The 15227-nt window shown below is 42.8% G+C and overlaps 1 protein-coding gene across 2 annotated transcripts; it reads right to left on the bottom strand.

Moving 5' to 3' along the window:
- Positions 1 to 4283: 4283 nt before the first annotated feature.
- ERRFI1 (ERBB receptor feedback inhibitor 1) lies at positions 4284 to 14771 on the bottom strand. 2 transcript variants are annotated; one of them, XM_074848072.1, is made up of 4 exons: positions 14668 to 14771; positions 7641 to 7829; positions 7446 to 7522; positions 4284 to 6850 (listed from the first exon to the last, which is right to left on the bottom strand). In XM_074848072.1, the coding sequence occupies exons 2-4, from the start codon at positions 7760 to 7762 to the stop codon at positions 5652 to 5654; spliced, it is 1398 nt and encodes a 465-aa protein (XP_074704173.1). In that variant the 5' UTR covers positions 7763 to 7829; positions 14668 to 14771; the 3' UTR covers positions 4284 to 5651. The 2 variants fall into 2 exon arrangements, with proteins under 2 accessions (XP_074704173.1, XP_074704174.1); XM_074848073.1 differs by lacking the exon at positions 14668 to 14771 and adding an exon at positions 14061 to 14132.
- Between the last annotated feature and the right edge of the window lie 456 nt (positions 14772 to 15227).

Genomic DNA, 15227 nt, shown 5'->3' with positions numbered 1-15227 from the left:
TGAATATAACCTGCTTTGGAAAGCAAGCTATCAAGAAAATAAAAGGTTGGGCTATTAAAAAAAAATAATTAAAAAGTTTACCCCAGGAACACTCAACATACACACACACACACACACACACACACACACACACAAAAATCCGTAGATTACCTAACTGCAGAGACCCTCCAAGCAGATAAAATGATGCATCTTGTTACCTCCATCTCAAATTTCCTCCTTGACAGTAATCTGGAGAGTATGTCTTTAACATACAGCTTGTAATACTATTAAAAGTGTTTATAAGGGCCACAGTCTGTAATCATGAGTTTGAAGGGTGGGAATTCCACCATGACGGATCTGGTCATCATCTTAACCCTGAATTCCTGACTTGGTTTGAACACCATCAGCAACTACTCCCTACCATAATAACTGCCCTTGCAAAATTGGTGTCTTTGTCCTGGACTAGATGGATGCTTTCCTTTATCATGTCAGACCTACCACTTCACTCAGACTGTTTAAAAACAAAACCAAGGCTGGAGCAGGAGGAAATGCAATCTCAGTGAGAGCTCTTTTGCAGTTTCAGTACAGTAGCGATTGTGCCTATTGGAATCTGGGATTGAATGGAAAACAAATAAGTGACAGCAACAACAATGATCAGTAATTTTAAATGACTGCAGAATTTAATTATGTTGTCAATCAGCATGCTTCCAAATCAGGTTTATTTTCTGTTTTGATTTATCTCTTATGATGCAAGAGAAACTGACAATTGAGAGGTTTTAAAATGACCTCCCACTACAGCTGTGTGTTATATCCTGACATTATCTGTTTAAGAGCAAGGTAACATGGTGGACAAGTTAAGCTAATGGGTTTTTCAAGTCACCAGGTACTAACACAGCCTCCTCCTTTCAGAAGAAGGTATATTGAGATGAACATCCTATCCTTTAGTTACCAGACAGACTCAGGTCCTCTGGGTTGATTTGCTAGTCTGAAACTCACCAAGTGAGGGGTGTTCAGAGCAGCTAAACCACCCTAGGCAACGCTGACCCTTACGCAGGGTTGATATGACATATGCTTCTTGCTGCCACTGGTTACCTAGAGTGTGCTTTTGCTTGTGCTATCAAGAGTTTTGAGCCTGGGGGAGAGATCACCCCCCCCACCCTTCTCATGAACTTTGCTGCCAGCCACATCTCACTGAGGTCTGCTCAGTGATTGTCACGGGACTGCTCTGGATCCAGCCCTCTGGAGTTTGTGCGGTGCAACTCCCTTTGCCCCAGCACAGCTGCCTCCTGGGACCTGTGGGTCCTCGCTGAGGTGGCTGGGTGGGCGCAGCAGCACTACTGAGGCAAGGAGGAGACTGCTGGGGGGAGTGTGAGCAGTATGCGTAGCCCCCCACTTCTTGAATGAGGAGCCTGTGGGAAGTGTTGCCTTTCTCTAGACGCACACCTTTCTTTCCTGCTTTAACACAAATTCCTTGACTCTTCAGACTTCAGTGTATCAAGTCATAACTGCTTTGAAGTGTGATTATTCCAGGCAAATCTGTCTGGCAAGGGGCTTCCTCCTCAGAGGCAAGCTGTCAGGCCTTGCCCAGGTGAGCCCAAGCTCTGAATATTCAAACATGTGATCAGGCTGTTGCAAGAGCACGTTGTGTCCTGACAAGTCTTATCATGTGCCAGGGGATGAGCAGAGAAATATCTTCTGGCCAGAACTTGCAAAGCTTCCTCCACAGCTCTACATCCTTAATTACTCACTTGGAAAATGGAATACAATTTTTGGATCATGCAAACTTTGTCCCCCAAAGCACAGGAATCTGGTGTCTAAGAATATACAAGCAAGTCTTCCACCTGCCTTTGTCAGTGATCCCCTCACCATCACCCAGAGGGAACCACTGAACTTGGACCAAGTCCTCAGTGGAACCTTTCTACTTCAGATTTTTGAAGGGAAAATGGCCAAGCTACTTAAATACTCTAAAACTTGCCTCTAAATTAATTTCCTCATACTGAAGAGGCACGTGAGCTGTAACCTGCTTGAATGTCTTGCCGTAACCAAGCAGTTCCAGTCACTATTTTCAATTCAGGTTTAGTCTGTTTTACTTCAGTTACAGTTGCACTAAGCTTATGTTCATCATTTAACTTCTGAAATGAGACTTAACACAATGCTGTTATTCAGCTGACACACAGTGGGAAAGATAGCATCACTACAGAGCAATTTATTTTTTTTAATACTTGGGACTTGAGTAGACAATACCAGTACTTTCAGGAAAGGAGTGTACAATTACCTTTTTTTTTTTTTTTTCTTCCCCTAGGAGAAAAACTATAATGGAGGTTAGGTTGAAAGTCTTACACTTTTCTGGAATTTTAGAAAAGGTTATGTAAGACCATTCAAAAGCACAAATTTTATAAAGTTTTTAAGCTTTTTAGCACTGAAATATGAGAATTAGTTTGTACTCAGAAGCAGATCTTATTCTGAGGAAGTAAAAAAATGTCTTGCTGCTGCATGAGCAGAAAAGGTTTTAGCCCAGTGACTAGGGAACTTCCACTGCTGACAGAAGTGAAAGTAAGTGCAGGATTGTGGGGCTGGGGAAATTGTAACATTTTATACCAAAGACATGTTCAGCTGTTAGTCACTTTAGAAGTCTCTTTAGCTTGCCTTGTGCAAATACGAAGCTTTAGCATCAGGCCGGTGTGAAGTGCTGAGTTAGGACAGAAAGCTTCTCCCATCACTGCATTCACAAAGCGAACAGTGAATGAGACCTGGCAAGTGCGATGGCTAAGACTCGAGTTTTACTTCATCCAAATGCAGTCCCTTACACATCCAGTAACTCGGAGTGCCCGGGCTGGCCTCCCCGTCAGGGGGTTCATTTCTCGGTGTATACACTAGCCATGTAGCTTTTCCCCACATGCTTTAAGCCAAAACAATCCCACTGAAGGCAGGGAAGATGCTTACTATGGGGTATCTGGATGGGGAAGCTTTTTTATTTTTCCCATCCAAGAGTGGCTTTGCTATTGAGTAAATGCTACTGTGGGCAGAACTGCGACGAGGCTTTTGGGAATTCAAGTGCTTCCAGGTAAGGGGAAAAGAGCAGTGTGTTCAAGCACAGGAACCTAGGCTGAAAAGGGGGGTTCCAAGTATCAGGAACAGAGTGGGACTCAGGCAAAAACAGGAAGAGATTTACAGGGCAGTTGCTTGGGTTTAGACTGAGTTCTACTGTAATGACAACTACTGAGTCTGCACTAGGTCTCACCATCGACAAGGAATGAGCTGCAGCTTAGCAGTGCTGATCTGTTTGCTGCAGCAGATTGTGTAACAGGAGTGTTCTTTTGGGGTCCTACAGTTAAAGCTGCTCAGATATAAGGGGAAGGTTGCAAGTACCAATTTGACTTCTTCCACCTTAGAAAAACCTAGGGGTTGGGGGGAAGCAGAGCTTTCAGTAGTATAAATATTACAGTCAACAGCCTTGCATAGGATTAGATAACTTGTTTATGTTCTGGGGGCCAATCTGCGCGGGTTCTTAGCAGTGTTACGGCACAGCAGTAGGTTTTTAAGCACCTACATAAATGAAGCTTAGCAATCTCCCCAGCTATAAAGGCCAAGTAATTAGGCATTAGTGAAAAACTACATCTGACATTCTTTCCATCGAGCATAATTCCAAGGATGATAAACCTGCTTTATTCTGAAATAAGCTCATTCACAGAAAATGTGAAGACTTCAGACTGCCAGATCAAGGCAATTATTTATCTGCATACACAGGTAAAAAATTAAAGTAGTGTGATGCTTCATATCTTCAGTAACCTCATCTGTGGCTCACATGCTACAGTTAAACATCCTTGCTTTGTGATGAGCATTTGTGATTTCTTTCTCCTCTTAACAAATTACCATGCTATGCTCCAGCTTTTTTCATCCTCAGAATAGGAGTAGCTCCTCTTCAGTCACCCTTAATGTTCACTTTAGTTCTTTAACAGGTGAGAAATTGAAGCTGAAACATCAATGCCCTCTTTTCTGTCTGATGGTGCCTAACGTGCTATGGGTGACTCTAGAAATAACAGAGGTTATTAATGATGATAGGCTGTTTTACTGTCAGCACAAAACTATAGACACCATGCCACCACGTAGTAAGGAGGAATTAAAATTAATGGTGTGCAGTGTGTGTTATTGAATACTTCTGCAGAAATCTTGATTTTTATTTAAATGCAAGCTGAATTCAACATTTGCTGCACATTTAACATTATTCACTTTGAACTTTCCAGTAAATGCAGAACTCAAATGTGCAATTGCATACCCTATTCAATAAAGCAAAAACCAAAATGTATCATAAATAAGTATCTCATAACTTTATTAAACTCAAGACATGACAATATTCAAAATACAAACTGAATTATTTTTTATTCAATACTGTACACGATGCAGAAATATCAGTGCATTTCTATAGCATGTATTTCACCTTCATTTAGTTTGTACTAAAACAAATAAAAAGTAAGCTTTAAAATAGCTCAAACATCTCATTCAGCAGTTTAAACTGTAAACAGCTTGTTTATTTCTGTTAGGAGGAGCACATTCATCTTCTGTACCTCCGGTAACGAGCACCCTTTCTCTTGTGCTTATCTGTAAGAGGATAATCGTAATCAAAATGAGCATGAGAAACTGCTAATGCACAAGTGTGGCACCTCAGTGAACTTTAGTGGATCGCTGAGGCACAATGAGGAAAAATTATAAACAGCAAGAAGCAGCATCTGAAGCAGCAAGAGATGGGTCTGACACTGTTCATAAATGGAATCATGTTTTTTCCTCATACCCTCCCTCCTCTCCTAAAATAGTGAACAGAAACCAAAACACAAGACCAGCTTGTGCTGTGTTTCTGTATTTAATACAGTCAGAATTTCAGACTCTAGGTGAGCAGGTAAGTGTCACTGCCTACCTAACAGCAACTGTAGAGCTGCTCATATCCACTGCCATTTCCAGGACACTTTCACACGTTTCTAGGATCCAACAGGAGCAGAGCAGCAGCAGAGGCTTAGCAAGAGCTGGTCCAAGTCTCTCCTAGGAAAAACTGCAAAACTGAGCCAAGTGTGTCTAGTAACTGAAAGAATTCACAAAAGCTAACTCACTTTAAAAGTCTGTTAGTGTCAAATTAAGTTGTAAAATAGGTTCATTTTTCCAAAAGCACTTCCAATATGCCTGCCAAGTCTTGAAGTATCAGATCTTGCAGTTACCTTCTTACCAGGTTGGCAGAACCTAGTCAAAGAGGATAGAGTCTGTTCTCAGCAGAGTTACTGCGTGAAATTTTGGAAATGCCTGATACAAAAACTGTACCCCATTATCTGCTCTGTTGTCAGCTTTAGAAGTGACTCATAAGCAAAGCTAGACTTACTTTATTTTTTTTGATAACGTGACTACCAAATATGTTCATCTAGGTAGCATATAACTGGCCAACTGTGACTACTATCCCTCTGTATGTTTCTATGGAATCTTTGTAGGTTTTCAGCTATACATACCAAGACAAAAAACAGTCTTAAACATATCAGAGATACGCAGCATAAGAGGACTTCACAATCCACTTTCCAGTTCTCAGAGGACAAACTGCTCCTACTTCATTATCTGAGAACCTCAAGAACTTTGTAACATGATAAAGTTCAGCTCCATCCTGAACAACTGAGCCGAGACTGTGCTCCTAGAGCCTATGGGGAAACCACGTAAGACAGGTGTTTTCGTTTCAGATGACCAGCTATGTCCACTCTAGGTTTTGTGTCCAGTTTTGCTGGGGCTGAAGTGGCTGTGCAGTCACCAGACCAGGACTGAACCTCTGTGCTAGAGCTACTTTCTTCTGCTTCTCTGAAGAATTTCTCATACTTGTCCAAATATGGAGGCCTTTCAGGCAGCAGATAGTAGTGCGTTGAACTGGCTTTCTTACCGTTTTCGATAATTGGAAGAATGCAAGGGACCCTGTTGGAAGATCCTTCACTATTTTGTCTTTGTAGAGCTTTGCTGCTGACATACTTAGGATCAGGTGCAAAACTCTGGGTGGGGGGCATGACCCCATTGAGGTATGATGGCAGGCTTTTGGGACTTGGCGTACGGGAATTGCTGCGTGACAAAGGTTCTCTTGGAGGCACTTTCGGAGGCCTGTCTTCATCACTGTATGCACTAGAAGCAACTTCTGCTGACCACCTTCTGTAATCTGGTTTAAGAGCCCTTGGAGGTATGGGAACCCTTGGCGGAATCTCTGGTTTATCTTCATCAGAGTTTGGAGAAGACCTGCTTAAGTGTCCAGATAGTCTTACTACTGGTTTATTAAGAGATCCGGCTGGCCCAGAATGGGACCTTCGCAAGCGTCGATGCAGCTGCTGTGGAGGAGGATAAATACTGGATATGTATCCACTTAGGCTCTGCGTAGGGTTGGCATCTTCTGGTTTTGGTCCTGTTGGAGTATCAAAGTATGCATAGTTGATTTGTCCACAGCCCCTAAAGCTCCGCCGGCTTGGAGCACTGGATTTAAAAGGAGTAAGTTCATAATCTTCTAACAAAAAGTCAGTATCTGAGCTAGTCAGGAATTCCACCTCTTTGTCAACCTCATCTGGAGAAAGGTCTTCAGAAATAGGCAGAGGGGGTAGTGGCCTGGAGCCACGGTCATTGCAAGATGCAGACAGAAACTGAATTGGCCCGGTTTTTATTGGCATGTGAGGAGGTGTTTCTTCAGAAACACAGCCCATGGTTAGTGACAGTTTACTAAAGCCAGGAACAAGATGGTCTTCATATCTTGAAACCAGCTGTTCATTTTGAGGACTTAAAGGAGGTGGACTGGATTTCTGAGATGGGACTTGGATGCAACTTTCAGCAAAGCTGTGGTCATTCATGGAAGCATGGCTGGAAGAATGCCCTGAAAAGATGAGAAAGTCAAACACTTTTCTAAGTAACACTCTAGTGCATGACTTTGCTGCTGCATGTTTAACTATTTAATTCCTTCTAATGCAACAATAAGTAATATCTGCTTAATGACTCCAGCAGCAAAACATAGATGTTCTAGATCTTTTCTGGTCGTGGATTTATGTGTTTAGTTAAGAGAGCAGCTGATTATCTTGTTGTTTTAGGCCAGTGCTCCAGTTTAATGAGGTAGTTCAAGAGACCTGAAGCATAAGCAACAGAACAGAGCTACAGCTGCAAAGTTCCCAGCAAAGGACTACAACAGAACAAGTACTCTTTTACTAAATGGCTTTTCTGTCAGAAGTGTAATGGCAGCTCGGAGACCATTAAGTACAGGGAAAAAGATTTTGTTTTAACTTGATCATGTTACTTAAAATGTGGGGTTTTTTTTTTCTATTGGCTTGAATAGTAGTATTTTCTTGAAATGTTTCCATTCTGTCACCAGAGGGCAGCCTTATATCTAGAATGAAAAAAACATTTACTGCCTTAGTGAAGACTTGAGAATTTTTTTTTCACTACCTAAATACATGTGTGTTAGTCTTTATACTTACCAATGGATGGTAAATGTTGCTCTGTTGAGGGATTCAAATTATATGCCACTGCTATAGGGTCCACATTAAAGAAAGTACTAAAAAAAAAAAAAGCCTTAGCTGTAAATAAACCATAGGTCGGTACTGGTACAAGTATTCTTAACGCTCATCTCATATACTTCAAGGTGCAATAGATCAAATTTTAGCCTCACTCACTTTTCAAATCCACTGTGGCTACCCCAGCAGGTTTTCAGACTCCCCATGCCTTGACTAGTGTGAAGAAATCCAGTTTTTAACGGGACTCTCATCTCCTGAGCAGCAACTCCTGCAGTTGACATTATCTCTGGTTATGGCTCACAACCCTAGAAATTCAGTCCTTGACAGGTTTCCTGCAGTTTTCATTCCCTTCAAAAGAGAGAAGGACATAAATATCAGAAATGCAAACCTGAATAGTTCATCTCTCATCTGAAATGTCAGTATTTCAAGGAATTAAACACCTCTGTAGAAAGGGCCTTATGTCCTAATACTTGCCAATAGGAAAACTTTACCAAACTTGTTAGTTTGTGTCTGACTGAAAAACTGAAGTACAAAATAGGTAAGTTCTCTTACAAAATTAAACTGTATAGAAAAAAGTAAAATATGTTCAGTAAAGCTATTGATATATAGCAACTGTGCATCAACAACTTCAGTTCTTGTACATAAACTGCTAGTTATTCAGGCAAAATTAAGTTTTCCAGAACAATCTCTAAGTTTCTAGAAGGCATCTATCTTTAGTTGTATCTTTTTGGTAATGAGTTTATGGTCTCCAGTGTAGCCAACATGTAACAGCTTAGACTGGTTTTAAGTATTACCTTCAATAGCCTTTGCACCAATAAACAGAATTACTGACTACTTAAATAAGAATTCCAAAACTTCTTTTATATAAAGCAGTTGCTATATCATTAACAAACTTAAGCATTATGATACCTTAAATCAGTCTAAGTCTTCTAGTTATTTCAAACAAACTGGAAATCTAGTGATTTGAAATAATCTCATCTTAAACTGCCCTGCAATATTCTAATTTATTTTGAATGTGTGAACAATGCTTTATCTGGCCCATTTACAACAGAAAAAATGTGTTGGCAATTGCTTTATATTGAATAAGTAATCATAGTCTAAGGAACAAGTTGACTCACAGGGCTTTGTTTAGGAAATTCAAAATGGATTATGGGGGGGGGCAACAGTGTAAAATTAGTCAACGTTCTGAAGGCAGGATAAATTAAGTCCAAGACTGTAAGCAAAGATGTTCTCTTGGTCTGTGCTTCATCTACACAAATAACCTAAATTCAGCAAGTACAATATGGTGTATATGGCTGTTTAAAAAAAAAAAATCACAACCAAAACACCCCCCCCAAAACTTAAAAAAAAAAACCAACAAACAAGACAAACCAAAACCAAACCCCACCAAACCAGTTTAATTTGTATCTCGCTTAAGAATCAAGAATATGACCAGTTTCTTAACACACGCTTCCTTCCTCCTCCCCCAAAAGCAAAAATTCCATCTAAAGAAAAGGCAACCAACAACTGAAGGCCAGCTACATCAGTCCAGTATACACCTCAAGAAAACCCCTTCACAGTACGTTACTGCAAGAAAATGGGTTACAGAAACAAGTAATAGTTTATGCTTATGGTAAATCCGTTCAAAAACTGGCATTCTATGCAGATGTGTAATCTTCCTTTTCCTTTAAGAGGAAAGATCCATTATATTTATTTGCAACATGAGGAATCGGCAGACTCCTAAGCAGGACTGTAAACCAGCTGCCCCAGGGTTAATTTGCAATCTAACACCACTATTTGCCTTTTATAAGCAATTGTTTGAGAAAGAACAACTCTGCTATGCTTTTCCAAATTTGAACTGGGTCCAGTATTGATCATCCAAGCAAACAATATATGCAAAATAGCTTCTGACTTGTATGTATGTTTATAATGTGGGAGACCTAACCACATTCTCTTAAAGAGTGTGATGGTCGTCTTGATCATAACTACCAGTGATCACCCGTATGTCAACAGAAGTGGGATTTTTTTTTTATTCACTACCAGATACCCAGTGTATTTTAGCCAGGCATTTCAAAAGAACTCTAGACAGGAGACTATTAGCTTTAATAGAAGTGAACAAGGGCCAAACCAGTGTTCTGTCTGCTGCAGCAGAGGGTTAGTCTTTATCCTACTTACTTTAACCCTCCTGATTTTAGTGAAGACTATGTTCTTCCTTCTCAGACAATGTCCTTAAAAGCTAGCTTAACCCTGGAAATTTTTGCCTTACACAGTCAAGTTGGACCCTTCCCAGTAATGGAAACTGCAGATTTTCATAGTGAAATTGAAGATAAACATACAGCCCCAGGAAGCAGTAACATAGCTCTGATGAGCAAATGAGTTGAAAATCTCTAGTAGTCCTGTAAAGTTCTTCCTTCCAGTTCTGTAAGTGCAAGCAGAACCACTGTCTAGCCGGGAGCAGAAGACTGGAGAAATCCATTTGTCAAAAAGACTTAAGCAGCACAGTACAAGTATAGCACCAATTCTAAAATTACTTTCTATTAACACAGTTCACAAAATATCCATCACATCAGTTCACACTGTATTGAGCAGTGATTTTTTTTGTGCCTCACAGATCCTATCCTATTATCAATGAATCTGCAAAAGAAATGAAGGAGAATGAATTAGTGAACTTAAAGCTAATACCTATGGAGGAGTTTGCTCTTCCATTTCAGTATTTTCTGAAGTCAAATGCAAGTCATGAGTTGAAAAAATCACTGATACAGAACACTGATTAGTCAGCAAATGATAGTACTCCACCTCAGCATGCATACAAGATCTGACAAGACCATGAGCAAGACATTGATTATGATATAAAAAATGAGACAGGAAGCAGGGGGTGGCACGGCTGTAGTTTGAGAGCACATGCAATGTGCTTGCTATGATAACACACAACCCTTGCAGGGCTTGTTAAGAAGCCCAACCTCCATCAGATCCCACGCCAAAACCACTGCTAGTACTTACTGTGTCAGCTTTCTGAATGCTGTCTAAATCTCAGCTCTCAAGACTGATAGTTGCACAATTGCCTCTCTGAAATACCTCTGGAATGTTAAGCTCAACTTCTAAAATGGGCTTAAATATTTATATACTCTAGGAAATGGTAATTTTCACTTGATTCAATCAACTCTTTATTTTTTAAAAATAAGGCACAGACAAATTTTGCAGCCATAAAACTTGCTTAACAATAACCTGTGAATTCACAGAAGGTGACTTGCCTCGACATTTCACTGGAGAGTTGTGAGTGGACAGAGTTATGAAACTGTCCTCCATGCCTCAAGCTAGGAGTATCAAGAGAGGTAAGGCATGTGCTCACTAAATCACCTAGTTACTTTTTCAGTGGATTCTAGAGAGATGGTACTTACATTTTAAAATATGCATTAGCTTGTTTGAAGAAACAGTATCTCAAGAAGGGACCATGAGGACATGTAATTGAGGAGTACAAACTGTATTTTATACAGTGTGATCTTACTAAAGCTAAGCAGTATGTATTTCATGAGGCTGCTATTTTTTAGTAATTGGCTTTTAAAACAAATTACATTTACAAAAGTCAGTCATGAAGATATAAACAACAGTTTCCACTCCGTTGGCCCAATCCTGCCTCCCTAAAGACTTAAGGATCTAAACTTAACCATAAAATAAATCAAACCACATTTGCTAAAGAAAATGGACACTGCAGTAACAACGCGTTCTGGATCTCTCCCTTGTTTGCTCATTTGCACAGAATGGGTTTCCAGTTAGTCTGCCTGTCTGGCCTAGTTATGCATAGATTATGGCACTTAGAAAGATCGAAGCACTTTGAGCACTTCTGAAGATGTTACAGTTTCAGTGTTACTCAAAAGAAACTGAGTTAGTTCAAACTAGAAATATAGGTAGTAATTACCACAGGGCAGATTCAAAGGTTTGTCAGTGCATTAGGAAGCTATCAACACCATCCACTGTAAGGCAAGGTAATCTGCAAAGGAGATACTTTTTAATCATTCGTGCCTGCTCATGTTAACAAATACGTATTATCCTAAATATCAGAGATGAGACTGAGGTGTTTTTTGGGTTTTTTTTTGGTTTGTTTTTTTTTTTTTTTTTTTACAAGGCCAAATACACCCTCGGACTTGAACTGATGAGCAACGAATAATAGGATGAATATGTGTAAACTGAAAATGGTCAGATGTGTCCATAAACAGTAGGGTATCTACACAGTGAGGAACGTATATAGGAATATATCAGAAAATTTTTGTGAGGCAAAGTTGAGTTACATAAGACATCCCAAATACACAGTTTTCATATAGATATAGATCACTAAGTACTTGTGTTATAGCAACAATAATCTTCTATTTAGAAACTAAGATGCATTTGCATATATTTTAGGTCAACACCTATCACTGATCACAGAGGGAACCTTGTTACTCTGTTCCCCACTCTACCAGCCCCAGTGCAATCAAATATTTGAGGTGAGTCAGGTTCATAATAAAGAAAACCTTTCTGGTATGCACAACAGACCAAACCATGCTCTAGAATGTTTCACTTAATGGGTACAGAATACAATAATTTGCCGTACAGATTTTTGAATGCCTGCACAAATTTTGGACAGATTTTATAAAGGCAACACTCTTGAGAAGCAGCTTATATACTTCTTGTAAGAAATGGGGAGAGAAAAAAAGACCTACTTGCCACTTTTGGGAGGGGAAGAATGCGGCTACCTTAAATCCACAACCTATTTTTGCTCACCTTGCCACCAGGTATCTTTAACAAATCTCAGAAGCAATTCACAGGAGGAGGGGCACATTTTTGCACTACAAGTCATCCACTCCAGCTAGCTGTTCCTTATTTGACAATGTGATGTAATTCCCTTTTTTTCCTTTGACTTTCTATTTAATGTAAGTATCTGAGATAGAGCCACCCCTTTTAATATTTAAGTATTTCAGACTTCTAATTGGACTTTAAAAAGCCAAAGAGCTGTTAGTATACTTTCTGGAACTCCATATACTTCATAATAAGTAAATAAAAAATCCTGGTTCTCTAGTGGTCATATCATCCCTTAAGTGCTTTTGTCTTTGCAACTATATGAATGCCCAGTAACCCACACTTAGCAGAAACAGCCTCATGAAAAGGTTAGTTTAAATCTACTAATTTAATAAATAATTAGATCTTATTTACTATGCACCAAACCTCCACAGTGAAGTTTCAGTATTCCTCGGAGTCACAAGCCAAATCATGCTCAGGTACAGGCCTCAGAAGATTTTTTCCATTTATAGGAATTATATTATTTACAGTTATTACATAAATGAGGCATATTCTTAGCTTTCAGAGATTTTTCTACACATTCTGCCAACCAGAAATGGAACATTCTGTGGTTGAAAACTTAAGACTGAAGAGTAAGGATGGATAAAAATGCTGCTCGAATCACAGGAGGTTGCAAATAGAATTAATTCTACAGGTATACCCCAGATGATGATGAGAATAAATCAACCAAAGAGCAGACAATGTATGTAGATTATAATAATCAGTTATTTTGGAATATATTCAAAGAACTGCAGCTCATCAAGGAGTTTTAAGTTCAGTTAAAATTTAGGCTACCATTTCATGGTCCTACACAGCAACTGGGAGGAACCTGTAAATTGCCAGCAGAAAACTAATAATTAAATAGCAAGACAATTGCCCTGCCTCTGCTTGTCAGATTTCAGATGCATGCTTAAGGTATGGTACTTCACTCTCCTGAAAATTTTAATGTGAATATAGCCAGCTTACATTCAGGAAATAAAAATTCCTTTATAGCTGACTCAGAGTCATAACCATAGTGTTAGACACGCTGTGATAAGTTTTAATTGTTTTCCACTACAGAGAAGTGGAACTGTTTTCCTCTGAAATAATTCCTGTATTGCAGAGGATGGCAGACAAAGGGCTTCACCAAGAACCTACACCCCCTCAAAAGATAGGTTTCGATTTAAAAAAAAGTTGTCCCATATAGGTATATTGCTAAAGAAAGAAAACTAGGTTTGTGCGCAAAGTAACATGGGTGAATTGAGCAGTTTGGTTTCCTCTTTTAAAGTTTTACTAGCTTATAAATGCAGTTCACAAATGAGCTTGTGATGCAGAGGCATCGTTCACCTGTCATTCCAGTAGGACAAAGCTTCAAGTGTCCCCAAACTGACCGAAGAGACCTTGCCCCCAGAGCCTTTCCCATCCAGTTCATCAATATGTAATTAAGTACTGTTATCTTTAGATCAAGCATAACAAGTTTTTTGCTTATTGCTTCAGCAATACTGCATAGGGTTCTTGGTCTGTGCGCTAGTCAAAGTCTCAGAGTCGCTCTGGGCTGCTTGCTGTGTGTAACCAACACAGCGCGTGTCCACAGCAGGCAGACGTGCTCGAGAGATTCACTCTAAATACTTGAAGGGGACAGCGGCGTCTCCAGATTTAAACGCTACAGACTTGCTATTTCGGAAGATCGAGGATAAGCGCGTACTGGGGTATTAAGTCATGAAGAAATGTTTATTCTAAATTAAGCCATCCTAAATTAGAGTGTGAAGTGCGGAGCCTGAGCCCACAATGCGATCTCTGTTTACTCACAGAAGCGAGAGGAGCAGCTCGGAGGCGAGTGCGAGGGAACGCTGATACTGTTTCTGCTCCCAAGAAAACGCACGGCATGCCACGCTGCCTTCCAAGAACGTGCCTGCGGGCTCCGCTGGCCCCGGCGGGACTTCTATCGCCTGAGCGCTTCCGCTCCGCGGCGAGCAGAGCGGGTACCGCGCCCGAGACTCCTCCCGCCAGACCCCGCAGGTAAGCGACGCAGCGGCGGGTCTGGGCCTCTGGCGGCGCCCCCCCCCCCCCCCCCCCGCCCCGCGCCGGCTCCTCCCCGCCGCGCCTCCCGGGCCGCGGCCCGCCGCCATCTCCCCCCCCCGCCGGCGTGGGCCGCGCCGCGCCGGGACCGCGGCACCGTGCCAGGGGCCCGACCAGATCTGGCGCCGCGTTCCGGCTGAGCCCGGGCGACCCGTAGGTGCCGCCGGTCCCCGCTCCTCTCCCCGGTGGCGAGGCCCGGGGCCGCCGCGGGCCGCGGCCAAGCCCAGCCGGGCGGCTCAGGTGTGCGGCGGGCGAGAGCGGCCTGGCAGGCCGCGGCAGCGGGGGGCGCCCCGCCGCCATGGCAACGGGCGGCAGCGCCGCGGGGGCCCTCACTCACCCTGACAGCGCCGCGCAGCTCCGCATGTCCCCGCGCGGCCGCCAGCGCCACACGCATGCGCCGCGCAGCCACAGCCCCCAGCACTGCCGCACCGCGCGCCGACCGCCGCTCTTATGGCGGGGGGCGGAGCCGCCGGGGAGACCCGCCCCGCCGGGGAGACCCGCCCGCCGGCCGCGCCCCTCCGCGCGTCGAGCGCTCGCCGGGAAGAGCCTTAAAGGGACGACGGCCGCGGGCGGGCGGCGGAGGTGCTGGAGCGGGGGTTGCGGTGGGCGCTGTCCGCCGCTCTGGGAGCGGCTGCCGGTGCACCCTCCGGGCACGGCGCCGCCCCCGCCTCGGCACCGCCCCCGCCTCGGCACCCCCACCCCGGGCCTGCAGGGCCGGTGCCTCCGGCCTGAGCCAGAGGCGCGTTCGCCGAGCGCGCTGCGGGAGGGAGCGGCCGGGGCGAGTGAGGGCTCGTGGGGAATGGCGGCCGGCGGCGGCTCGCGCGCGGTCCCCTCAGAGCGCCGTGCCCAGCGGAGGCCCTGGGGCAGCACCCTCCCCGCGGCGGCTGGCTTCACCGA

Source organism: Strix aluco, chromosome 22, assembly GCF_031877795.1.
Source record: "Strix aluco isolate bStrAlu1 chromosome 22, bStrAlu1.hap1, whole genome shotgun sequence".
Classification (NCBI taxonomy): domain Eukaryota; kingdom Metazoa; phylum Chordata; class Aves; order Strigiformes; family Strigidae; genus Strix; species Strix aluco.
Note: the sequence above shows the minus strand (reverse complement) of the source record. Positions and strands in the feature narration are given on the sequence as shown.

Excerpts from the sequence above, each read along its gene's own strand:
- ERRFI1 (XM_074848072.1), bottom strand. The coding sequence starts at position 7,762 with ATGTCAACTGCAGGAGTTGCTGCTCAGGAGATGAGAGTCCCGTTAAAA. Across the intron at positions 7,523-7,640 it reads AGCCACAGTGGATTTGAAAA|TACTTTCTTTAATGTGGACC; the intron begins GTGAGTGAGGCT and ends TTTTTTTTTTAG. Across the intron at positions 6,851-7,445 it reads GCAACATTTACCATCCATTG|GGCATTCTTCCAGCCATGCT; the intron begins GTAAGTATAAAG and ends TCATCTTTTCAG.